Genomic DNA, 23933 nt, shown 5'->3' on the forward strand with positions numbered 1-23933 from the left:
GCAGGGGCTGTGTTCCCAGCGGATGCTCCGCCTGGAGCATCGCTCGCCGCTCCCAGCCCCCGACGGCCGCACGGGCCCCCGCCCTGCCCACACCTGCGGCCGCCCCGGGGCGCTCCCGCCGCGCTGCCCATTGGAGCGGGAGCGTCACGCGGCCCATCCATGCCGCCCGCGGCCGGGATAGCGCGCCCGCTGCTGATTCATTGGCTCCGCCGGGGAGCGAGCCCGCAGCATCCCGCCCGCTCCATCCTGCCGCTCCATCCTGCCGCTCCAGCCCGCCCGCTCCATCCTGCCGCTCCATCCTGCCGCTCCAGCCCGCCCGCTCCATCCTGCCGCTCCAGCCCGCCCGCTCCAGCCCGCCAGCGCCGCCTTTCCTCGGCTCTCCGGGGCCAGGGCGTTCGGCGGGCGCTGCGCCTTTGTGCCGGACGAAGCGGCGCTCCGGGACCGGCCGGGCGGACGTGCCCGGCGGGGTAAGCGCGGTGCGGGGCGGGGGGTGAGGGAGCGGAGGGGAGAAGAGCGCGGCTGTGCCCTGCCCCGCCGTGTCCCTGCCCGTCCCTTCCCGGGGCTGCCTGCTCCCGCCGCGGCTAACAGGTGGCTGAGGCGGCTCGGAACAGCGACCAGGCGGCTCCCGCAAGCCTTGAGGTCTGAAGCGTTCTGCCAATTTTTCTTTCATTTTAAATAATAATAATAATAATAATGATATGCAGAAGGTGGCATTGTTCATTTGGGTAACGTGGAGAACGTCAGCTGTAGAAAAGCTTGTGTCTCCTTTCTGAGTTGGTAACGGAGTGATTCCTTCTGTACTCAAAAGCAGAGCAGCTAAAAAGCACGCTGACTGCTGAGTATTAGAATGAATTTAATAATTGAACCGAAAACGTTTGAAAAAAAAATGGTTGGGGATAAAAAACCAACCCAAGATAAGTTTGTTGGTTGTTTTTTTTTTTGTTTTGTTTTGTTTTGTTTTTTCCTTTTTTCCCCCTCCAGGTAACATCTCTCTTCCTTTCTGCTTTCAGACCGAAGGGGTGAACATCTTTCCTCCATACAGTCTTAGATTACTTCTCTTGCTCTGTCTTGTCTTCTTCCCTTTCTCCTTGTGCTCTTCCCTAGTCTGTTGATTCTCATACTTTCCCCCTGCCCCCTCCCTTCCTTCTCCCTTAACAGTCTCTGTTTTTAACAGTTGTCTTCTCAGTGGTTTGTTCCTCTGGCCTCAGCCTCTGTTGACAGTGGCTGGTCTGTAAGCTCAGTTCCCTCTCCCGAGCTGTCTGCCATTCTTTTTTTGCTGGAAACCATCAATGACAAGCTCGCAAAACTTCTCTCTCAGCAGTCCCTGTTCCCTGACATTTGCCTTTTCATCCTGTCACAGATCTTTGTTTGGCACATAAAGCTGGACAGTGACTGGAAGCATAGACACACCACAAGTTTGGCACTTCTGTGACAGGCATAGCTGGTAGAGAGATGGGACAGCAGTGGCAATGCTGCCTCAAACTGCCTCAGCAGGGCTGGTTGGACTTTGTTGGAGAGAGCACTGAGGTGCTTCCATTTCCAGGTGTGTTTCCCAGCCCACTGCTCTGTCTTGGAGTGTCTCCCTGTTTTGCTCTGTTCCTCTCATTTGAGCTTCCCAGAGGCTGTGCACGCAGGGGTGCAGATTTACATAATTGCTGTGGAAACAGACCGATGTTTCGGTTTCTACTCAGAGATAATCAGGTAATTGTCCCCAGTTCTGGTTGTTTTTCTTGTCCATTTGTGGCTTTCTATTCAGGTTCCTAATCAGAGAGTCAAGACAATTTTGACCACACGAGTAAACGCCTGGGAAAATGCCAGGGGAATGGCAGGTCTCCAATGACTGAGGACAACCTGGCTCCATTCTTGTAAAAAAATAATGAGACATTCCGGGTGTATCAATCACAGCCAAATATGTATAAAATAAATCAAGCTATTGCAAGGAATCTTTTTTTAAAGGAAAAAAAGCCCCAGAATATTAAGAGCTGGATGAAGTAATTTACTGCCTACTCTTTCCTTGGGTGCCTGTGTACACTTTGTCATGGAAAAAGAGAAGCACAGATCATACTCTTGCAGCTTATTCAACAATTTAAATAAAATTTAAAGTCTTTGAACCTGTAATAGCAGCTATTACTAGCAAAACTATGCTATGAATATTATTACAAATAAATTAAGGCTTTATTTTGGGTACTCACTGCAATGGGCTGTTGTTGTACTGGTTCAGTGAGGTTTTCTTGGCATCTAGTTACTTACTTATAACACAGAGACATGGCAGGGATAAGAATGGGAAAATTCAGCCGTGTGCCTGTGAGTTTTGTACTGCTGTCTGATTTGCCTGATGAGAAATTTGTATTTGAGGCACTACAATAAATTGTTTGCTTCTTAAGCAGTGCTAGAGGGAAGACTTTGATTTGAAGACAGGGTAAAAAAATCCCCCAGTTCTTGTTTGAAAGAGTCCCAGACCAGTTTGACTTTGGATGAACAGCTCCATTTCAGTGAGTGCTTCAAATCATCACTGAAGCAATTAAGGCAGTATTTCTGCATTATGTTGTAAGATAACTACAAAAGTTAAGAAAATATTTTTCATACAAGTGTGGAAATTTTAAATAAAATCTCAATAATTTTGTTTTATTTCTTCTTGAGGAAATGTAATAAGTGATTCAAATTAAAAAAGCTCACATGTTATTTTGCATCTGAGAGATTATGGCTTCCAGACCCTGTGGGGGTGAAAGCACAAGCTGAAGATTTTTCCACCACAGCACTGTCAGACCCCAGCTGTGAGATACCCATGTGTGGGAGTAGCTCTGATAAATGGTCTATCATACCTGTTTTCTTTGGGTTTTTTCATCCTGCCAGCTGGTTTATCTTGCTCTGGCTTCAGCAGGTGCTGGGAACAGAACTACTTCTGCAGGGAGAACATCGAGAAGTGAAGAGGTGCTATGGGAAGCGTGCTATGGCCTGTACTTCACACTAGATGAACACTGTGTGAAGATTAGAGAATTTGTAATGGGAGAAAGGAAATTTTCATTGGCTTCCATTCCACTCGTCAGCCTCAGCTCTGTGGTGACTTTTTCACTGATGCAAAACTAAAACAGAGCTACAAAATGAGGTCTGAACACACTCATCCGTTTTCTGGGCTGTGCAACCCTACAAGCAACTACATTAAACCCTGAGCCTGGCACACTGCAGGTTGGTGAGGCTGCCTGTGCAGCAGCAGTGCCCCTGTGGGGCGTGGGGCATCTGCAGGCCCAGGTCTCTGACACTAAGGGAGCCCAGGTAATTTTAGCTGTTAATCAGTGCTGAGTTTCCCAGGAACAATCACACAACGGTGGTTCCTTCCTTCAGCTTTCCCTCTGTTACAAATGGCTGGTTTAGGTGGGGTTATTTGAAACACACCTGGGTGCCTCTGGTCTTGGGTTTGGTTGGGTTTTCTGGCAACACAGAACACTTCCAGTGTTTCTTCATGTCTTACAGACTAGCAAATTTGAGTCAGTCTAGTCTGGTAACCCTCTGCATTGAAATAATTTCTCAGTGAGGTTTTTTTCTTTCAAATTCAATGCCATCTTTTAGTTATTAAAAAATAGCAGTATTTGTTCTGTCCCTTCTGTGGAGGCTGTTTTTTGGGTTTTTTTTTTTAATAGATTCTTACATGGTAGCACAAATAGGAGGTATTTTAAAAGCATCTCTTACGGGTATGTCATATTCTGATGGAGCCATTCCAGCTGACCTGCAGTGTGCTGATCAGTAAGAGCAGATGGAGGGAGCTTTCCTTTCTCTCTGCTCAGAATAAGGCATTGGGTTGACAGATCTCAGAGCTAGAAAGGAATTCAGAACATCCTCATCTCAGCAATGAGCTTTCTGTGGGAATAAAGCTAATAAAACTTGCTTTACAGTTGAATTTTTTGTCAGTTTAATCTTAATACAGTAGATATGCCAGGGATCTTTCACTTCAGGGTTTTCTCAACAAATCAGACTGAGAGGTTAAAAATCTGTAGTGAGAAAGATTGAAATAGACAATATTCTAAATAGCTGAGGGAAAGGCAGCCTTTCTTTTGGGAAGTGTTGATTATATGTGTATATACATACCATTTTTGTCAGCATTTATAACATTATAGGACTGAAAAAGTCTTAGTACTTTAATGCTTACTGATAGGGCTTCTTCTAGGCTGGTTGGTCTTGAGGGAACTTGGGTTTGTAGGTGCCATACCTGCACATCTAAGAGGAGCTTGGCTTTTAGAGGGGAGAAGAAAATAGGCTCAGAGTTACACTGATGGTGTAATCCTGCCCTAGATGCAGGAAATTAATAGAATTATGGCTAATCTTTATTACTTTTAGAAAATGCTGGCTTTTAAGACTGTATGTTCTGGCTGTAATATAGAGATTTTGGTACTGCAGGTGAGCTAAGCTTCAGTGTGTTTTGGGAGCAAGTCCCAGCAGATCCATACTAACACTCCATGTCCCCTTACTCTCAGTGAAGACCTGAAACTTTTTAAGAGAAAGAGGAATGCAGATATTCTGTGATACCATGTTAGGTATAATCCAGCTGCCTTCTCAGACAAGGCTAATGAGTGGGCTTATGTAGTATTTGCTTTATTTTTTTTTAGAACCTTACACCTGTCAGTGAACTCATAGCATGGTATGATTTCGTATTAGCTTCTGCCTTAACTTCCAGCTGGCACCTTCTGGGTTGGACTGCTAAGCAGGCATTATTATTTGATTATATTGTTATTGTCTGTAGGAAAATAGTTGGCAAATCTTTTTAGCCTTTATGTCATCGCTTTTTAACTAGGTACAAACAGTAGCTATACAGTTGGAGTGCAAATTATGGAGTGGTGCAATGGTGTGGAGTTTGTGTGGGGTGTGTAAGAAGTTTGTTGTTGGGAGTTTATATTGCACAGTAAGGATGATAATAAGGATAAAAAAATGCATGTTATATGATGTGTAATATGGTGGTATGAAGCAAAGATGTCTGTAACTAACCTCTCATCCTTAGTTCACAGTTTAGGCAGTGACTAAATCAGCTTTTTTCATTTCCACTGTTATAAAGTCCTTTTGTGATGGATCCAACATTATTCTTGTTGCTTTAATGCAACAATTCAGACATTGCTGTTTGTGAACATCAGTAACAAACATAAACATGACTAACATTGTACTTTCTTTTCTCTCCAAGGAAAGACTTAGATATCAGAGTTTGGCAATCATGATTGATTTTTAATTGTAAAATCAGCTTTCAGGTATCTTTCTTTCTTTCTTTTTCTAAATTAAACTAATTTTTATCGCTTGCTTTCCTCTCTTTTATTGCAGGTGGGATTGGATGCTCCCCTGAAAAGACCACAAATTTGAATTCAAACCCTGTGCACCTGGGGTATTGAGAATTGGCAGGAAACAAGGACCCTTAGGTGAAGTATTTCCTGCAGACTCTCCTGTCTGTGCTTGGGAGTGGCACATCTTGCTCAAAGCCTTGTGGCATTGTTCTGGGAACATGGGGTCTGTATTGCTTTTCAGCTAACGCAGTGCAGCAGTGTAAATAAGTTTGTGCTTTTTAAAAATTTGTTTATTTCTCTGACTTCACCTCCTAGTCTTTGGGATGGAGTAAAAAGGAATGCGGGGTGGCTGACTCCCTTTTCCCTCCTGCAGAATCTTGATGCTGGTATGGGAATGTAGGAGATGTGGGAAGAGCCTGGGTTAACTTCTCAGAGCCAACAACTTCTGGGTTAACTCTACTGCCTAGCTGATGGAAATGAAGTACCAGGGTTTAGTGCTAAGCTTTCTCAGGCTGGGACTTCTCACAGTTGGAAATAGTCCCTCTTTTTTTTCCCTGTCTTGGTCTTGAGATCTTCAGAGTTTGCAAGGGGACAATGATTTGTTCATCTGTTCTTTTGAAAACCATTGAGTGCTTAGATTCTATGGCACTAAACAGAATAGAAGTATGTGGAAAATAGAGATTTTTTTTTTTTTTTTGTGACTGGAAATTCACCAAGCTCCTTGTGTCTACCATACTGGTAGTTTCTCTTGGTCCAGAAACAAACAGTACAGGAACAATCCACATGGTTTTCTTTTTGTGCATGTGGGTCAGCTTTGGAGGTAATTGCTCCTGGTTACAAGGACAGTTTCAGACATACACAAAACCAGACACGCCTTTGTGGTCTCAGTGGTAGTGTAAGCCATGAAGTTGTGTTGCAGATGTGGTGTATGTTCAGTTTTGCTTGAATTTTGAAAGGCAAGTGGCTGAGACCCTCATGCAATGCATCAGTGATGTCCAGATCGAAGAAAATAGTCCAGCTGCAGAGTGTTTGATATCCTGCTGCTGCTGTTCAAGGGCATGGATTTTATGCAAACATAGCCCAACAGCCAGACTATCTTGCTCAGGTGCCACTGGCAGGTGTCAGGCCAGCTGAGACCCTACAAACTTCCACACAGGTTACAAACAAGTTCTCATGAAGCATGATTCAACTCCAAGAGTTGCAGGTGGATCTCCATGGGGAACATCTGGTTACATTTATCTATAGAGAGCAACCCAATGCTCCAGAAGAAAGCCCTGAGCACCTGCTCTTTTTAGTTTCCAGGATACTGACCTGCCTAAATTTCTGGTTGGCAGCACTGAACAGAGTCCTGCTTTGGGGTTTCTTGAGTAATCAAAGTGGAGCTTTTTGTTCCTGACCTACTTGCTCCTGGAAGAAGAGAACCGGAGTGAGGAAAGCCTGTCTGCATCCATACACGCCAAAATCAATAGAGGAGCTTTCATGTTTGCCTCAAAAGACTCCTGTACCTTCCAGAAAATACCTCAGCAAAGTCAATTAGAAGAGGTCCCTGTGAAGCTTCAGAGCTGTGGGATGAATCACATCTCTCTGTGTCTGACAAGAAAGAGTGTTTGAGAGCATCTCCTGGAGGAATCCCTTTTGGAAGTGCTTGCCTCTTACCTGAATCCCTGCATGACCTCCTGCAGCCAGGCAAATGCACCTGACAGCCTGCTACTGTGCCAGCTCAGCCTGCTTTGCTCCTCCTCAGGAGGTGCAAGGTCTAAATAGCCACTTCTTTCACTATGCTGGTCCTTGTACCACCATGCTAGATTGACTTTTTAAGTAGAATAAAAGGTTTTCAAAAGTTTGAGGCTGAGTTTTTGTAGGTATTTGGACAGACAAGGCTTATAGGTGAGCTGAAAGTTGTTTTGGAACAGTGCTTATGCTTAGCCATCCTGGTTGATTTAGAAGCATGTTTTTATGTCCTTCAAAGCACAGATTAGCCAGAGAGCTGGTGACTCAGCTTTTCATTAGCACATCTCCCTCTGAGAGTGGCTCTACAGTGAAAGCAAGTCACCACATGCATGCTGTCAGTGGTGAAAGGCTGGAGCTTCTAATCCTAACCTAATGGTATACTGAGACAGATTCTTTGTGTCCTGGAAGTGACTATCCTCCCCATAAATCATAAGTGGACTCTAGTGACGAGATTGGGAGAGAGCTCTGCATGTGGCCCAATGAATCCCATCTGCTTTGAGGTGGGAAAAAACACTTGAGGTGGAAGAAAAAACATTTTTCAGGTTGTTCCTATACTCTATTCTGAAGTTTTCTGCAAGTGGATTCCAGCTCTTTTTGCAGTACTAAAAGGAGGGAGGTCATTTGTGATTCCATGTGAGGAATATTTAAATGAAAGCCTTCTCTGGAAAGTTATAAAAAAGAAAAACAGCCTTTAAACAGGACTGATCAATGTTGTCAAGAGACATGTCATCAACAAAACATTGAGGAGAAGGGGGAAAAAGATGGTGGGAACCCTGTGTGGCATCATGTAGTCCCTTGGAGCAGTGTCAGAAAATTAAAGAGTCTTGTAATAAACGACTGACAGAGCTGAGACAGGAGAAAATTAGGACAGGGATCCTAGGGTTTTCTCCATGCCACTTCCTTCTCCCAGAGGCAGCAGTTACTTTAGTTGATTAAAATAAGAAAACTTCTGTCTAAAGCTTAATCAGACATTCTCTTTTTAATTTGAGGAGATGGAAAAGCCAAGGAGGAACTTTAATGCCAACACAGGCACTTTTAGTTAGACTTACCTCCTTCTCTCTGTTCATTCTGAAAGGGTTGGAAGAACAAGATAGGAAACATCGTCAGCCCTGAACTGGGTTGTCCACAACATCCTTTTTTTTTCCTTCCCTTCTGTGCTTCAAGCTGTTTATTCTTGCTGGGGGCTTTCTGAATGGCTAAGGGGAGGGTGAGGGTAATGGGCTGAAGCTCATTCTGATACAAGAATGGGCTTGGTCACTTCTTTCCCCAGCCCATCCCTTCACCTTTCCTACTGTCAGGTTGCTCATTCTGAAGGCGAATTTGGTTTGGATTGAAAAATAGATCCCTGTATTGTTTTAAAAGATTTATAACTTGCCAGTCAAGTTTTTTGGTATGTGTTTAAAGTTCTGAACCTTGTTTTTAAGTGTGAAGTTTACTTTCTCAGGCATACTACTTATTTAAAATTGCTTTGAGGCATTACTTCCAGCATTTGGTCATGGTAAAATAGCTGCAGAAAGAACTATGTTACAAATTTGAAATGCTGTTCATATTCCCTGAGTGAAAATGTTTCTTATTTTGTGCTTGATTTTTTGTTCTTTATGTATGGCCCTCCTAGCACTTGAAGCCTTAGTCACTCCTGATGGGTTTTAATTGAATCCAAAATTACTGAAAGCTCAGTTTGCTTTCACAAAAAGTATTTTGTAATATGTTTCAATTTGGATTTCCTGACTCCAGCTACTGCAGCAGATGTTTTGTGTAGAGATGTGCTTTCTTTTGGTGTGCATAAAACTGTCTCATATTCTGAAAAAAATTACTCTGTAAAATGCAACGTTCTAGTACAGAATGATGGTAATGACAGAGATATCTATCAAGATAATTTCAAGATGCTCAGTGTTGCTTTGCAGTTTTTGTTAATCTGTGAGGGAAATCACTCCTGTTTTATTTTCCTTCTGTAGCGGCATATTGAGCCCGTTTATCGGCATAGAGAAATTTAGGTTGGAAGGGACCCCTGGTGGTCATCTGGTCCAATCTCCCACTTAAAGCATGTTCAACTAGATCAGGTAAATTTTTCCTTGTATCTAATATGAATTTTCCGTTTTCCAGTTTTTGTCCATTGCTTCTTGTCCTCTTACTTGCACCTCTGAGAAGAGCCTGGCAGCAGCATCTCTGCAGCCTCTAAGTGTAGACTGCAGCAAGGTCTCCCTGGAGCTGTCTCTTCTCCAGGCTGAGCAAACTCTTAAGTTCTTGTGCCTCCTGTTCTTCAGCTCCCTAAACATCTTGGTAGCCTTTCACTGGACCCCAGTGTCTGTATTTAGGGGAAGGAATGGGTGGGGATGGGATAGCCTTATCTGACAAGGCAGTGGCCACTATTTGGAAAAGTGATTAGAAACTGATCAACAGATGAGAAAGAACAAAACCCCAAGAGCTGTGCTTGGTGTAGTCTCCATTAACATATTTCATATCCACAGGTCTGTGTTTGCTGAGGTGTAAGATGTCTGCCCTGAGGCTGATCTCTAACAGAACCTCCCAGCAGGCCTTGTCTAACTCTGATTACACCTGGGACTACGAGTACTATGAGTATGGCCCAGTATCATTTGATGGCCTGAAGGCTCATAAATGTAAGTTCCTATTCTTCACCCGTGACTGAATACTGTACAGAAACATTTCTCTCCTAATTCCTAGGATTCTCTGCAATTAGCAGCTTTGATACAGTTCAACAGGTGGCCAGAGTGTTCAGAGCCATGTGTAAATGTATCAGTCTCTGAGGGTGTCCTGCACTTTTCAGATTGGTTTGAAATAATTGCCAGACGGATCTTCAGTGGCGTTTTGTAAAGCAAAAGGTTTAATAAAAGCAAAATAACAAATGATACAGAAACAAAAGAAAAAGCCAAGCACAAGTGTCAGAGAAACCTCTGACATCTTGGTAAGATGCCTAAAATAAGCCCAGAGCACCTCTGTGCTCGTCCTTAAGTCCTGAATGACCCAGGAGGGTTCTTTAGGCAAACTGCCAATAGAAACAGCTACAGGTTTTAAGAAACATCCCAAAGATCCAACCAGTTCCCCTGTGCTGGCACTGAGCCAATTTCAATGAGAAAGGCATGGAAAATTCTAGTTTAACTTCCTTCAATGTTTAGAGGTAAACACAAAACTCTTTTCCTTATATAGAATAATTTGCTTGGGTGTGAAAATGCATTACAACAGAGCATCCCTCTATTTATTAGATCATCATTATTTTGTTTATTATTCTGTATCCTTTTGTTGACTCTTTCTTGTGCTTGAGAGAACCATGGATTTATTGGCTGTGGTAGAAATTCGTCAATCCTGAGGAATATCTGACTGTTGGGAAAAGGTGACAACAACAAATACAGATACACTGCTGATTCTGGTGACTACTTGTTAAGACCAGTGTTGCTTTGTTTTGGTTCTGTTTGTATTTGTTTCTGTTAATGATAAAAAGACAGTGGTGAGGAGCCTTACATGCATAACCTGTGTTTGGTTTTCCTGAAAGAAAATAAAGTTTTTAAAAGGTTGAAAATATGAGAAGAATTTTCTCCTTCTGAACAAACTTGCCTTTAGTACTTTCTTCATAGGAGGAGTGGGCTAAATTCAGTTTTCTGTTAATACTGGAGTTATTTTCAGTTGTTTTACAGGATAATAGGTACCAGAAAGATGAAAAATGTGAATCGGAACTGGGAGAAAATGGAACTAGGACAAGCTAGTACAGCTGGACCAACATTTTTCTAAAAGCTAGACAATGGATTTGATGATCTTTCATTTTAGAGAGATGATTGTGAGGGACAAACAATAAAAGAGGGGGAAAATGTAAAAGAAACTGACTCAATTAACCACTGGGTCTTGCAAGGATTTTACTGAAGAGAAAAAACTGTCCTGTTTCTTTGTTTCTGAGCTAGATACGCTGTGAAAGGGTTTAATCCCCAGACTTTAAAGTCTTGGGGAAGGGTTCCTATCCAGTGCTGGAGCACTGGTCCAGGATGGATTACTTCTTGTCTCATTTGTCATGAACAGATTGGGAAAAAGTAGTGCCTGCACTGGCAAACAGCAGCCCAGAAAGGCTGATGTCCCTTGCCTCTACACAGTCAGAAGGTTTTGGGGAGGCTCTGCAAGGGACAGAAGAAACTTGTTCAAGTTACTAACACTTCTGAAAAAAAAAATAGAATAGAATTTACTTTTTTATTTTTTGTCCCCCCAAAAAAGTCTTCTGATTACTGTCTGTATTTTTACAAATGATAGATACTTGAAAAATATGGGCTAACTTTCATCATGTTTTTAATTTATCTTCCATTCTTCCATTTAATCAGAGGTTAAACCTGATTGCAAAGATTACTGGTTGCAAAGATCAGCTATGTTATGTACACATCTTCTTTTTAGCTCGGTGTCTCAAAACAGCGTGATGGGACAAAAAGGTATAAATGACAGCTGCAAATCAGGTCGTGGATTGCCATCAAAGTGACTGCCATGCTGAGCGTGGCAGCTGAGCTCCCCTGTCTAGTGTGCTGTTCATAGAGCAGAAGGTCCTGGACAGCTCTTAGACAAGGGGACAGAAGTAACAACTGCTTTTCAGTGGAGCTTGATGAAAAAGTTCACTAGTAGTACTTGAGTCACTGATCTAGGAAGTCCCATCTGGTTATGGTGGATTTTCTTTAGGTTTTTTTTTGTTTCTTTGTTTAACTGATAGGTCAGAGTTGGTTCTGTTTCCTTCAATGTTATTGCATGCATTCCCCAAAAGGCGGAGTTTAATCTGCTAAAGGAATAATCTGTGTTTTGTATGGGATGATATTTCTTGACATGGTGTGTTCTTGTTCCAGCTATTGCCAGCTGAGCTGAGATTGTTGTGAAATATGGAGGCAATGTGATCAGGCATGAACTTCTCTGAAATCCTAAACTGGGGAGGAGGAGATTGAACAAGGGTTGTATGGGGAGCAACACCTTGAATACTTACAAAGAAAAGGTGTCAATGAATGCCTGTAACTTATGTTGGAGAGCTCAACAAGGAATGGACTCCAGTTTAGGTGATTTGATTTAAATACAAAGGAATTCAGAAGCCTGTTTTCTGAAAGCAGAGAAAATTTTTTTCAAAGTGACTTATGAGAAAAAGGATAGACAAAGTAATCTACTACACAAAAATACTATTCTTTGAAAAACAAAACAACAACAACAAAAAGATGACACAGTGATGTTTCAGATATATGACTGCAATAGAAAAAAAAAAAAAAAGGCAAAAAGTATGTTCTGCTGGAGAGGAAGTGAAGGCAGGAACCAGAAATCAAAAAATCTGGAAAAGTAGGGACTAGGTTAAAGCTTTAGAAAGTAAATAGGCGAAGATAGCCAGGAGATAGATGTGACTGGCAGAAATAAGAATAAAATCACTTTTTGTGTGTTGGAAAATGAGGAAGCCTCAGTAATGTTAGTGAGAGACAAAATAGGTAGGAATGATCAGAGGAGCTGGAACTGCTGCCAGGATGTTATGAATCTGTATTATGAAGAAAAGGAAGGCTGAAACTGCAACTTGAAAATGTAGAAGTATCCCATGACTATCTATTTGTAACTTTGGGCAGTGTAAGTGTCCTTCATACCATACTTGTTGAACTGAAGTTGGGTTATGTACTGTTAATTTTGAATAAGTGTTTAGAATTTAGTAGGTTTGAATAATTTCCACTTAAGTGAGTGAAATATTGAAGAGAACCCAGGATACCTGCTTGAATTTTAAACAAATTCTAACAATGTAATTTATACAGCAGAGGGTTGGAAGTGTGTCAGGAGGCACAATAAAACAAGGAAGAGGTAGCATTAGGCTCAGTAAACTTAAGAATTCTGTTAGGAGCAGGGACACCAAACCCATCACAAAACAGGCTTGTTATTCAGCACACAATAGTAGGTGTGATTTTTGTGGGGAGCAGTGGTTTGTCAGAGCCTTGATTTTTTTTCTTTCTCTTTGTTTCTCTCTGTTTCTCTGTTTGTGTTTCTCTCTGTTTCACTCTGTTTCTCTCTTTTTCTTCTTTTCCCTTTCTTCTTTCCTTCTTCTTTTTTTTTCTTTTTTTTTTCTTCTTTTCTTCCTTTTAGTTAAGTTTTTCAGCTTGATTGATATAATCTATGTGCATATTTTTAGTCATGCTGATTGCATTTTATACTCTGCTTCTTAATGCAGCTGCATACCATCCAAGCATGTCTGACTAAATGGAAGGTTCTAGTAGCTATAAATGTTTAAGCGGTAAAATTTCTAAAGGGAGATGAAATCTTTTTAGATGAAATCTTCAGGTACTACAAAGCCCAGCAGGATGAGCTGTTTTGTATCAGGAAGGTTGACCATAAAGTATATCTTTAACCAGTGAATACAGGCTGTGCTTACAGAATGTAAGTAATTGAGTGCACCTAATGTATGGAATTACAGAAATAAACTCATGGCAGAATGCTTAAAGCAGAAAGGGGTATTAAAATCTCCTCCCCCTCCATCACAGAGACCTATACTCAAACCACGTTCCTGTTATTTTACACAAGGTGTTGAGAGAGGAAGATATGGCATAGGAGTGATGGAATAAATATTGTAGTGGGAGACTTGAAACTTAACCTCCTTAGCTTACCTGAGAAAGGGATTAAGGAGAGACCTCACAGTGATAAAGTATTTTCTCAGAGAGAAAATCTCAAGTTGCAGGAGGCATTTTGACTTTGCAGGGAAAGAGAGAATGGTTTGAGTTGATTTCCAGTTTCCACATGTGCCTTTTAGTGTGGAAGATATTTTGGAGTGGGAGCATGATTAACAGCTGGGGTCAAGCACCAGGTAGGATAGCTGATTCCTTGTTTTATCAGTGTCTTTAATTAGTTCTCTAGGAATTCTGTGCTGTGCCTGCTGCACTGGGTCAGACATTACAGCCAGTGATGATCTCTGAGGTTTGGTAGTGTCTGTGTAATGAGACCTTAGGGTAGAAAGGATTCCTGTTCTAACCAAGCCTTCCCTCTTGCACGTTTGTATGCTAATGTTTTTGAACTTCTACAGTGGAAATTTTGAATACTTGCATAAGCAAAGAATAACTAACTGAAATGACAGGTGAAAAAATACCTGGGTGCTGATGAGTCCTGGGCCAGGTAGTATCAAGTGTTAGTGCTTTGTAACTTTGGTCCATGCTAAAGAGCTGATCATTGCCTGGAAATACGTTTGTCTTAGTTGAACCTCTCTAAATTAAGTTCCTGGAAACGTTGAATTTCCCTCAGGAGCAACTGTGAATCCACCTTGAAATTGTAAGTGGACATAGATTTGTTTTCAGTAATACTGGCCAATTGTCTATGGTCCATTTGCTGTAGAGGAGAACAGTAAATACAGTTTATGCACACAGGCAAAAAGCTGTGCTCTTCCCAATGATTGCTATATTTGGCTAATATACTGGTATCTTCCTATTGATTAACTGGTGGTTTGACTTTTTTGTTCATATCTGTTGTGCTCCTCTGACATTGTGCTGCAGTTTTCTGTACTTAAGTTGGAAAACCCAAATTGAAAATTATTCAAAAACATATATCTGTTGGTTATTGATATTTATTGAAGTAGGAAGTAGTTTTAACTCAGGTTCTGTTTCTTGCAGTACCCTCTGTCTTGCCACTAAAAGGTCTTCCTAAACATATTTTGTCAAAGAAATCCATTTAAATCCAAAAACTTAATGGTCTGGGGCAGAAATAACTTAAAATAGCAGGAGTTCAGTTCTACAGAGACATAGCATTCTGAGGAAAATCAAATAATCCTTATTTCCTAGTTCTAGCACTGAAGTTCCAAAGAAATGCTTGGAAATGGACCTGGAATCACATAGGGAGCTCCTCTTATTTTACTAACCACAAGAATTGTCTTCCCTCTGTTATCTACTGTCTGGTTTTTCTAGATATCTGTAGAATTTGGTCTCAAAACGAGATTTTCAGTGGCAGCTTTCTGTTTAAAAATAGATATAGATATATTTGCTTAGCCCTTCTCTTTGTCACCCAGAAATAAGCTGCAAATTGTTTTGGGTTTGCTGCCTGTGGAAGGCAACTTCTTGCAAGTGCAAGTAAAATATTGATCATCTTGTTTTCTCTTTTTATTTCACCAGATTCCATTGTGATTGGATTTTGGGTCGGTCTTGCAGTCTTTGTCATCTTCATGTTTTTCGTCCTGACCCTGCTGACGAAGACAGGAGCACCACATCAAGAGTGAGTCTGAAAACGGGAATAACAAATCCAGCCTGCTAAGTGGGTCACCTGGGCTCTTGCAGCTCCCAAACAAGCAGTGACTGTGTGACATTATGCTGTTTTATTCTAGTCTGCTCCTATGAAACAGTGCAGTCTGTCTTCATTTCAATTAATTTTAGCATTGTCATTCTAAATGCATGTTTTGGGTAGGCTGCCAAACAAGTGCCTTTAGATTACTGTTTTGCAAACAGGTGGGATGGTTCTAAGTAGGCTCAAGTTTTCATGGAGTGGTACTGTGAATATTAACAGAATAGATACAAATAAAATGCAGTGCAGATGTTGAATTAAGGAAGCTGTAGCCTGGCTGGTTTCCAGATGCCTGTGTGTTCAAGTCCAAAGACAGATATGGGTAGTATTTACAAAACCATCCCTTAACCCCTGAGATCTAAGAGTGTCTTAGTTTCTGCTGAGAAATTGCAATAGATACTGAAGCAGAGATCAGTTCGACATTTCTTTAAAGCCAGGGTCCCTTGAAAGTCCTCTATTTTTTTTTTTTTTTCTGGCTGATAAGTATGTGCAGACCATGCCTTGCCTCAGTGGTTTATCTGCATTTGCACAGGATGCAGGCTGTCAGTGTCCCTTCCTCTGAGAAAGTTTGAAACCAGGTCTCCTCTCAGGCTTGTGTGCCATAAAGTGGAAATAAAAAGCCTCTCTGGAGCGTGAGATTGCTTGCAGGCAGGTAGCAATGATGAGAAGCTGATTGTATAAGGCAATTGCTGGTGCTTATCACTTCCTAAAGCAGCCTGTCTCGGCTTCCCAGAGCCCCTTTGCTATTTAATCACATGTAAACTCACTCTGGAACTCCATGCAATGGCACATCTTGAGAGACAGGGGCACATTAGGGAGGGCAGATGTATGTCCTGAGCCTCTTCTGTGCTCCTAAAGTTTTGCTTCTGTGAGAAGAAAATAGAGGCAGAAGAATCCAGCTTATCAGAACTGACGTGCTGGTATTTTTGCTTCCCTTATAGACTGTTATGAAGTAGCCAGATATTGCCCCTAAACAGACTTAAAATCTCTGTAATTGTTGGTGTTGGTGTCTCTTGTTCATGAAGGTCTTATTTATTAGCTGAGCATGAGTCTGGATCTCATGAGGATAACTTGAGGGAAAAAAGTGATGAAGTCAAAAATACATATATAGAGAGAATTTAATATGGATATTTATCCAAAACTTTTACACTTGTAAAAATTTACTTTCAGGTACCAGAGGTCTGCTTGATATCTCCCGCTTTTTTCTGCTTTTTTCATCAATCTTTTCAGACCAGTCTCCCAGAGAGTTTGTGAAATGTCCACCTTTGGTCAACATCTACAACCAGATAACGTGATCAGAATTCAGACTTGCCCTTACGTTCATCATTAGGGTTGAGACCTCCAGAAATCCCTTCTGTTCTACACCTTAATATAATTTGTCTTCAGTTGCTGGAGCGAGACCAATTATTCCTTTCTGCATTTGTTACGGATCTCTTTGCAGCTTTGGGAGCTGTGTGCCTGAGTGCTTTCCCACTTGTTATGTATGCTGAGTTGGCAACTTTAACAAATTTGAGCACTGTTTTTTTCACATTTGGTAATGAAATGTGCATGAATTTTTGAACATGGATCCTCTGGGAATATGCTAAGGGCAGTGAATACAGTTTTGTTCTCTTATTTTTGATACATGTATATAAAAACTGGAGAACAGCTACCTGTAAAACCAGAGAAGACTGGTTTTAGTTTGCCTGCATCTTCTATTTTTATACCTGACTGGATTCTTCATGAGTCAGTGTTTCATTACTGGGCTGCCTTGAGCCCTCCTTTAGAAATAGATGTTAACGGGATTCCTGGGTCCTGGGAGAAAGCCAGCTTGATGGATGGATGAAGTCTCTGACTTCACTAAAGCTATTTTGCTGTTCTTTAAAGTACCATTAACGTGAAAGATTAAGTGTATCTGGACTCAGATGGATGGATCCAAAGTAGAATACTCAGGTTTTTTTTTTTCCTAGTAGTATGCTTTTCTTGGCTCAATATAAGAGGACATGATAGGATGTACTTTTCAAAATCACACAAGATGTTCAGAATTAGGTACATTCTCAGACCAGAATGGACAGGATATGGATGGGGACTGGCAGAAATTTAATCAGTTATGGAAATTATGTCTGTTGCATTTCTCCTTTGTTTGCTTGTGTGGAACATTAGCTTGTGCAACTGAGAAAAAATTTGTTGGCAATATCTGAATTTCCAAAAAATGCTCTCATTCATCACTCGGGAGAGGAAAGCATGCTCTATTTGTTTCTGCATTTGAAAATGTCCTTAAGAGCACATTTGTGCAACAAATGCAAAAGATCATGCAACCTATCTGCAAAACCTATCTATCTACAAAATATTGGCTGAAGTAATATTAAAGTAAATGTTAGATAACTGATTTTTTTTAAGAAATCAGTTGATATTGGTTAAGTAAATGTGATTTTTAAGGCTGATTTTCTTGAGTGCTCCGAAAAGATATCTGCTGAGGAATTCTTGTGGATTGTAAGGGGCAAGACTATGCAAGTTTCTAGTCTAGTTCTAAAAAAAGGTAATAAAATTCCTCTCCAAAATACAAAATGGAGTTTGTGAATTTCAAAATCTAAAAATATTAATGTCTATTATATCTTGTGTCCCCTGCTCATGAACACAAGTTTATGCTTCATCAGATATCCTCAACATTCTGCGTCATTGCAAAATTTGTTTGCATCTTCTGCTCTTCTTTTGAGATTAGGTTGCCATTGCTGGTCTTGCATGCCCCTCTGCATGGTCACCCTTTGCTCCTTCAGAATTCACTGGATTATGAAGGACTTTCCACACCTATGAAGTAACTCTGCTCCTGTAATGGATGCATTTTAAACATTCTTCTGCAGTCACTTCTTCCTGGACCCACAGTGCTTGTCCTTTCTGTGCTTATTTCCCACCTCTATTGCCCGTGCCACAATACTACTTATAAACTCTTGAGAGAGATTTGCCAAATCACATATGAAATTTAAACTCAGAGTGGTGCTTTATACTGAATTATAAATACATAAATGTCAGTTGTCAGTTCAGAATTATTCCAGGCTGTTTGCCCCCTGCTGTGTGTACAGTAGATTATTACTTAGTCACTGGTCAGTCTTACATCAATTTAAACGTTATTCTTCTACCTGATTCACTTTGAAATGCAAGGTGAGCCAACACAGTTTTGATAAACTAGGGAACTGCTCTCATTTCTAGGCTAGTGGATACGATTTTGTGAATTCCCCCATTCTATAATGGGAGTAAATTAGCTTTTGAGAAGCAGGGATCTTTAACTGTGATTGAAAGACTAATGGTAGATATCTTGTGAACTTGAAAATTTTAGTGGGTAGATTTCTGAAGGTGTCATCTGAGGCTTTCAAAAGCTTGTAGGCACTTATCTCCTACTGCAGGATTGAGGAAATTAAATTGCATCTGAAAAACTCTTCAGTTTGGGTGGACCTTTAGGTGTCCAATTACCTGACTCCAGTGTAATTTGCTACATCTTCAGATGTAAACAATGTGATTTATTAGTTCTTAACAAAATTCATATTCTGAACATGTTTCATTGCTCATTCTCTGAATACCTCTACTGCCTTCCAAATGCAAATAACTTGCATTTTGTGATGATAGCATATAAATTCAGCCTGACAAAGAATGAATCTGTAAAAATGTTTTCTAGCTTAAGCTCTTCTAACCTCTAGCTGCAAATGGCTCCTGCATGAGTCCATGCAGACTGATGCTGGTTTGAGATGAGATTTATAGAGAAAACTGCCAAACCCCATGTTAAACTATTCTTCCTGGGCTGCCTGGATTGCTAAAACTGCCAGAGCTTAAAGCAGTCTTTAGTTCTAGCTCTCCTAATCTGAAAATGTTATTGATTGAAGTCAGTGGAAAAGATGGTTTGATGTCTGGACAAACAATGCTCTTAGTGAGAGCAGAGCTGCCTGTGCCTCAGAAACATTTTGTCCATCAAGCCATTTAAAACAATTATTACTACTTGAAATCAAGAGTGTTTATAAACTCTTCAGTGAGGTGATGATTATAGTATATTGATTACTAGAAGTGCCATTTAAGAGTGCTGATGTGAACTTATTCCCATGGAATATTATCATGACAAATGAAGACTTAAAATTGCTTCAGCAAAAATAATAGTGCTGGCTTTAAAAGTCTGTGGTAGATAAACTGTAGAGTTTCCTTTTCTCCTGATCATAACGGTTGCTGAAACCAAACTTGTTGCTAAGAACTTGAATTGTTCTACTTTTTTGTTTAGTCTATTTTTCTTTTTCCTCCATAGCAATGCAGAACTTTCTGAAAAAAGATTTCGCATGAACAGCTTTGTGGCGGATTTTGGAAGACCTTTGGAATCTGAGAGGGTCTTTTCTCAACAAATGGCTGAAGAATCCCAGTCACTCTTCCATTTCTGCATTAATGAAGTGGACCACATGAACAAAGAAAAAGAGAGTCAGAAAGGTCCAAGTCTGGAAAGTAATACCCACTTCCAGGAGGTTCCCAAAAGTAGTGGAATGTTTGAGGAAGATGTACATTGTCTTACAAAATTTAACATTCCTAACTTTGTGAACACTGAGCAGAACTCTTCATTAGGCGAGGATGATCTCCTCATCTCAGAGCCACCAATCACTGTAGAAAACAAACTGGTTATGCAAACTTCCCATCGGATCCTTGATTGAAAAAAATCTTTTACCTTAAGGTAAACATTCCCATTATTGTCCAGTCTGAAGCCTTTCTTGGCCTCCTGCTCTTTTGACAGGATATATTTCCAACCTGTGCTTTTCATTGTATGTAAGACTGGCTGCACTGATAGAACTCAGTTTAGACAAGAAGACACTGAGTGCTTTATTCTGATGCCTTCTATGGTCTAAAACTTCTGCCCAGTATTATTTTTTGCCTTTTGATTTTTTTTGTTTGTTTCTTGTACTGATCTTCATTTTTAAATGACTACTTATGACCAGCTTCTGAAAGATAATAATTTACAAGGACTGTGAAAACTGGAGCCTGGCATTGGGAGGTCTACGAAAATCCTTTGGCTAAGAAAAGTGTAAATCTCAAAGAAGAAAGGAATGAACCGCTCCTGGGGAGGTTCTGCAGTTTCTGCTGCTCCCAACAAGGATGCCTGAAGCTGAGCAGCACAATAAATATCTGCTTGGGACTAACTTCAATTTCTGATCCCTAACTGCTTTTTGGTGCAGGTTAAAGCCAATTTAAAAAGCTTCCAGGGGGAATACCTTGCAAATTAAATTGTTTGGTTACAGTGTTTACAAAATGCTATCACCATCTGCTGCTGAGTAAAAGCAAATCGGTGCCTGTAATTATACTTCAGAATGACACCTCAGCAGCTGCCCCCTGATGACATGAAATTAGTATTCTACACACAAACACAAACTGTGATTTGACTCTTTCTTTTCCTTTTCTTTTTTTCTGTTAATTGCTGATGTGAACTTCTGCTCAGTAATTACAGGATTCAGTAGCTAAGTCACAGGAAATAAGAAAAAACCTTTTTCTTTTGCCAATAAAGTTATTACAAGCAAATGGTGGCAGTATGTTTAGCTGGTGTTATCCGTTGCTAATATGCTGAATCTTCCCATGCTTTTAGCCTTTTTAAAAGGTGATTTCTTAACTCACTGGCCAGTGAAGTGCTAGCAGGCTTTGAGTTGAGAGGACCAACTCCAAAAGTATAGCTAAGCTGTGCTTGCTCCATCTTCTTTTTGTACTTGGGGTAGGGCTGCAACCCAAGCTGCTCTCCCAGTGAAAAATTCGGTAAGGATTTGAATAGGTATAGTTTCAACCTTTATTTTTTAAACATGGAATTAGGTTCTGAACCTTTGAGAATACTTAAAATTGTATTTCAGCTTTCTTCAAAAGATGGCAACTAATGACTGAGTGGTTTTTAGACCAAGCATGTAAGATGCAGAGGTTCCAGGTTCAAACTCTGCTGGATTTCTTAATTGTATGTCTTAATTTTAATTTCTTAGAAGTATGCTCTGCAGAAATTCTTAATTGAGATGAAAAGAGTCGATTCCAGACACTCTGCCTAAATGGATTTTCTTGAAATTAATGCACTTTGCATCCAACACATCTGTGTTTGAGGTTAGAGACCTCAAACTGATACATTCTTCAGCTACTTAAATGCTTATCAGCCTTCTTCACCTTACAAATAAGAAAAAGAGTTAATGGGTTGAGTATTTAAAGAATACAAATTGTATAGGAAGAATGCAGGAAATATCTTTTGTTTTTATGTCCTGTGCCCTCATTACACACCACTTATGGATTAATTTCCTGTTTTCAAAATGTAATTTTTGCAGGACTTGCTAGTGTTTAAAGCAACAGGATTACACTTAAAACAAAGCAGAGACTATTTAAAACTAGTGGATTATTGCTGAAAATCCTTCTCGGAGAAGACTGAAATGAACCCTGTTCTGAATGAGCCCAGCTCCATGGGCTGCAATGCCTATCTCCAGTAAAATGTTTCATGTCCAGAAAAGGTCTTCTTTCACAGAAAGTACATAACTACAACTACGAAAGCTGTAGGTACCGACTTCCCTTTTCCTAATTTGGGAAATTTGGGAAATCTGTCTCTGAATACGGCATCTACTTACTGCTGAGGCACCACAAAAACTATTAGCTATCTGATGGTTAAACTTTGAAGCTCAATACTGCTTCTGCTAACACGCTGTGGGACTTGTACTAAACAGGGCTTTTATAGCTGATTTCTGGATGAGTGAACTGCCCTTAGTAATGTTTGAGCTACTGTTTTTATTTTATTTTTTCCTTTACCATACTTGAAAACAGCAATGCTGCTTGAAGAAATGTCAAATCTATGTGGAATCCATTGCATTTGCAGCTGAGAAATGAAGGGTACTTTTAAGGTATTTAAAACTACATTTCATTTAGGTTGGAGAAAGACCTTTAGGATTATAAAGTCCAACCATTAACTCAGCACTGCCAAGTCCCCCTCTAAATCATCTCCCCCTGTGCCACATGGCTTTTTAAAACCTCTAAGCATGATGGAGGAAGCAGGGATGGTGACTCCACTGCTTTCCTGGGCAGTCTGTTCCAGTGCTTCACCTTGGGGGAAAAAAAATCTCAAAAGTTTCACAAGTTTCAAAACAATGCAGATGGGGTTTTAGAAAAAGATACTGATATTCTCTGTAGGCTAGCCTATACTTCTGCTATCTTAAATCTCAGTGGCTTTTTTTGGGGTACATAACTACTACTTTGGGAAGAAAAAGGAAGCATTTTGTGTATGGATATTGGCAATAATGCCTAGATGAAGGGTACTTAATAAAATGACCCAGAGATGATGTCAACTTAACTTACAACACATTTAAACTGCATAGTTAATATCCTTCTGCAGCATATATTAATCCTGTAAAGCTATTTAAGTGTTTGGTTCCTGCTTCTGTTCTTTCCTGATGATGGTTCTACTTTTTTTCATCTTATCTCCCTTCTATATTTAAAGTCCTTCATGCTGCTTTTCTCAGAAAAATAACCTGGCAGTCCCCTCTGTAGAGCTCCCATCCCACTTCAGAGACACTGGGGCAGCAATAGTCTGATTCAGATTTTTGCTCTGCCTCTGCCTTAAAGAGCCAAAGGCAAGTGCAAAAAGGTTCTGCAGTCTTCAAAAGTAACTATTTTAAGGCTGTCCTTCCATTTTTTTTTCTTTTCCATTTTAAGAATAACAGACATAGTTAGCCTCAGGGAAAAGGGCAATATACAATCTGTTTAAAAAAATCATCTTTTCTCAGAAAAGATCTCAACTCATTGGTGCACTAGAAACAGAATAGAAAGTGTTCTATCAGAGTAATCTTCAAAAGGAGTACTTGGAATTTAATGGTGTTTGAAAACGGAATTTTTGTGAGTTTTCTTAGTGCTTGGCCTCAAGCCTTTTCTCAAAACTCGGCATAAATGCATCACCTGCAGCAGATTTAACTGCAGAGACATAGCTCCTCTAAACCAGCTACATATGTTTGTTTACCTAAACAGATCTTGTATCCTGTAAGAACTTACTAGGTCAAGTTATTTATTCCAGTTTTCAAAGGTAAATATTTGCAAAATGTAAGCAAGTTTTAGTAATGCATCTTAAAAAAATAAAGGCAACCCTCCCAAACCTATAATGTAAAATCAGTAAAAGCCTCCTCATAGAGAAGAGAAAGAGAATGGTAAAACTGTGATCATCTCTACTACAATCCAGAGCTATACAGTCTCTGAGACTGCAAGGTGAAGTAAATGGGGTATGTTTATCATGAAATTAGTACTTATGCACCTGACCCCTCGACCTTGAATAGTGTAACACTGACATTTTTCACCACTTTTTAGCCTTGGATATTGACAGTTAGCAAGGACAGCAGAGAAAAACCTCCTACCACATGTTCTCCAACAAGAGCAAAAGCTGGAGGCCTGTGCTTTCTTATTTTTGGATAAAAGGTATGTAGTTAGCTGTATGAAAGGCTAGTTTCAATTCAGATATAGCATGTGATTTTCTGTTCAAGAATCAGGGCAGCACATTCCTTGCAGAAGTGGATTTGCCCAGCTAGTGCTGGTGTACTTGTCCTTTTTCCTTATATTTTCCAGAATAGGTTAAATATGGGATAGAGGGGCAGACTTCAAAACGTATTATGTGCTATCAAGTAAAGTCTTCACTCAAAATAATCTGTTTGTTACATGAACAATTTACACATCTATTTCATAGAAATTGAAACA

At 40.3% G+C, this 23933-nt stretch overlaps 1 protein-coding gene across 1 annotated transcript; it reads left to right on the forward strand.

Annotated features, from left to right (window-relative positions):
* The first annotated feature begins 8078 nt into the window (after window positions 1-8078).
* MRAP2 (melanocortin 2 receptor accessory protein 2) lies at window positions 8079-20762 on the forward strand. The gene is made up of 5 exons (XM_066314313.1): window positions 8079-8199; window positions 8948-9052; window positions 9461-9610; window positions 15080-15179; window positions 19510-20762. The coding sequence occupies exons 3-5, from the start codon at window positions 9484-9486 to the stop codon at window positions 19901-19903; spliced, it is 621 nt and encodes a 206-aa protein (XP_066170410.1). The 5' UTR covers window positions 8079-8199; window positions 8948-9052; window positions 9461-9483; the 3' UTR covers window positions 19904-20762.
* Window positions 20763-23933: the final 3171 nt, after the last annotated feature.

Source organism: Sylvia atricapilla, chromosome 3 (assembly GCF_009819655.1).
Source record: "Sylvia atricapilla isolate bSylAtr1 chromosome 3, bSylAtr1.pri, whole genome shotgun sequence".
NCBI classification, from domain to species: domain Eukaryota; kingdom Metazoa; phylum Chordata; class Aves; order Passeriformes; family Sylviidae; genus Sylvia; species Sylvia atricapilla.

Bases quoted from the DNA above. Each gene is read 5' to 3' on its own strand.
- MRAP2 (XM_066314313.1), top strand. From the start codon at position 9,484: ATGTCTGCCCTGAGGCTGATCTCTAACAGAACCTCCCAGCAGGCCTTG. The intron at 9,611-15,079 runs GTAAGTTCCTAT...TTATTTCACCAG, and splicing joins TGGCCTGAAGGCTCATAAAT to ATTCCATTGTGATTGGATTT. The intron at 15,180-19,509 runs GTGAGTCTGAAA...TTTCCTCCATAG, and splicing joins ACAGGAGCACCACATCAAGA to CAATGCAGAACTTTCTGAAA.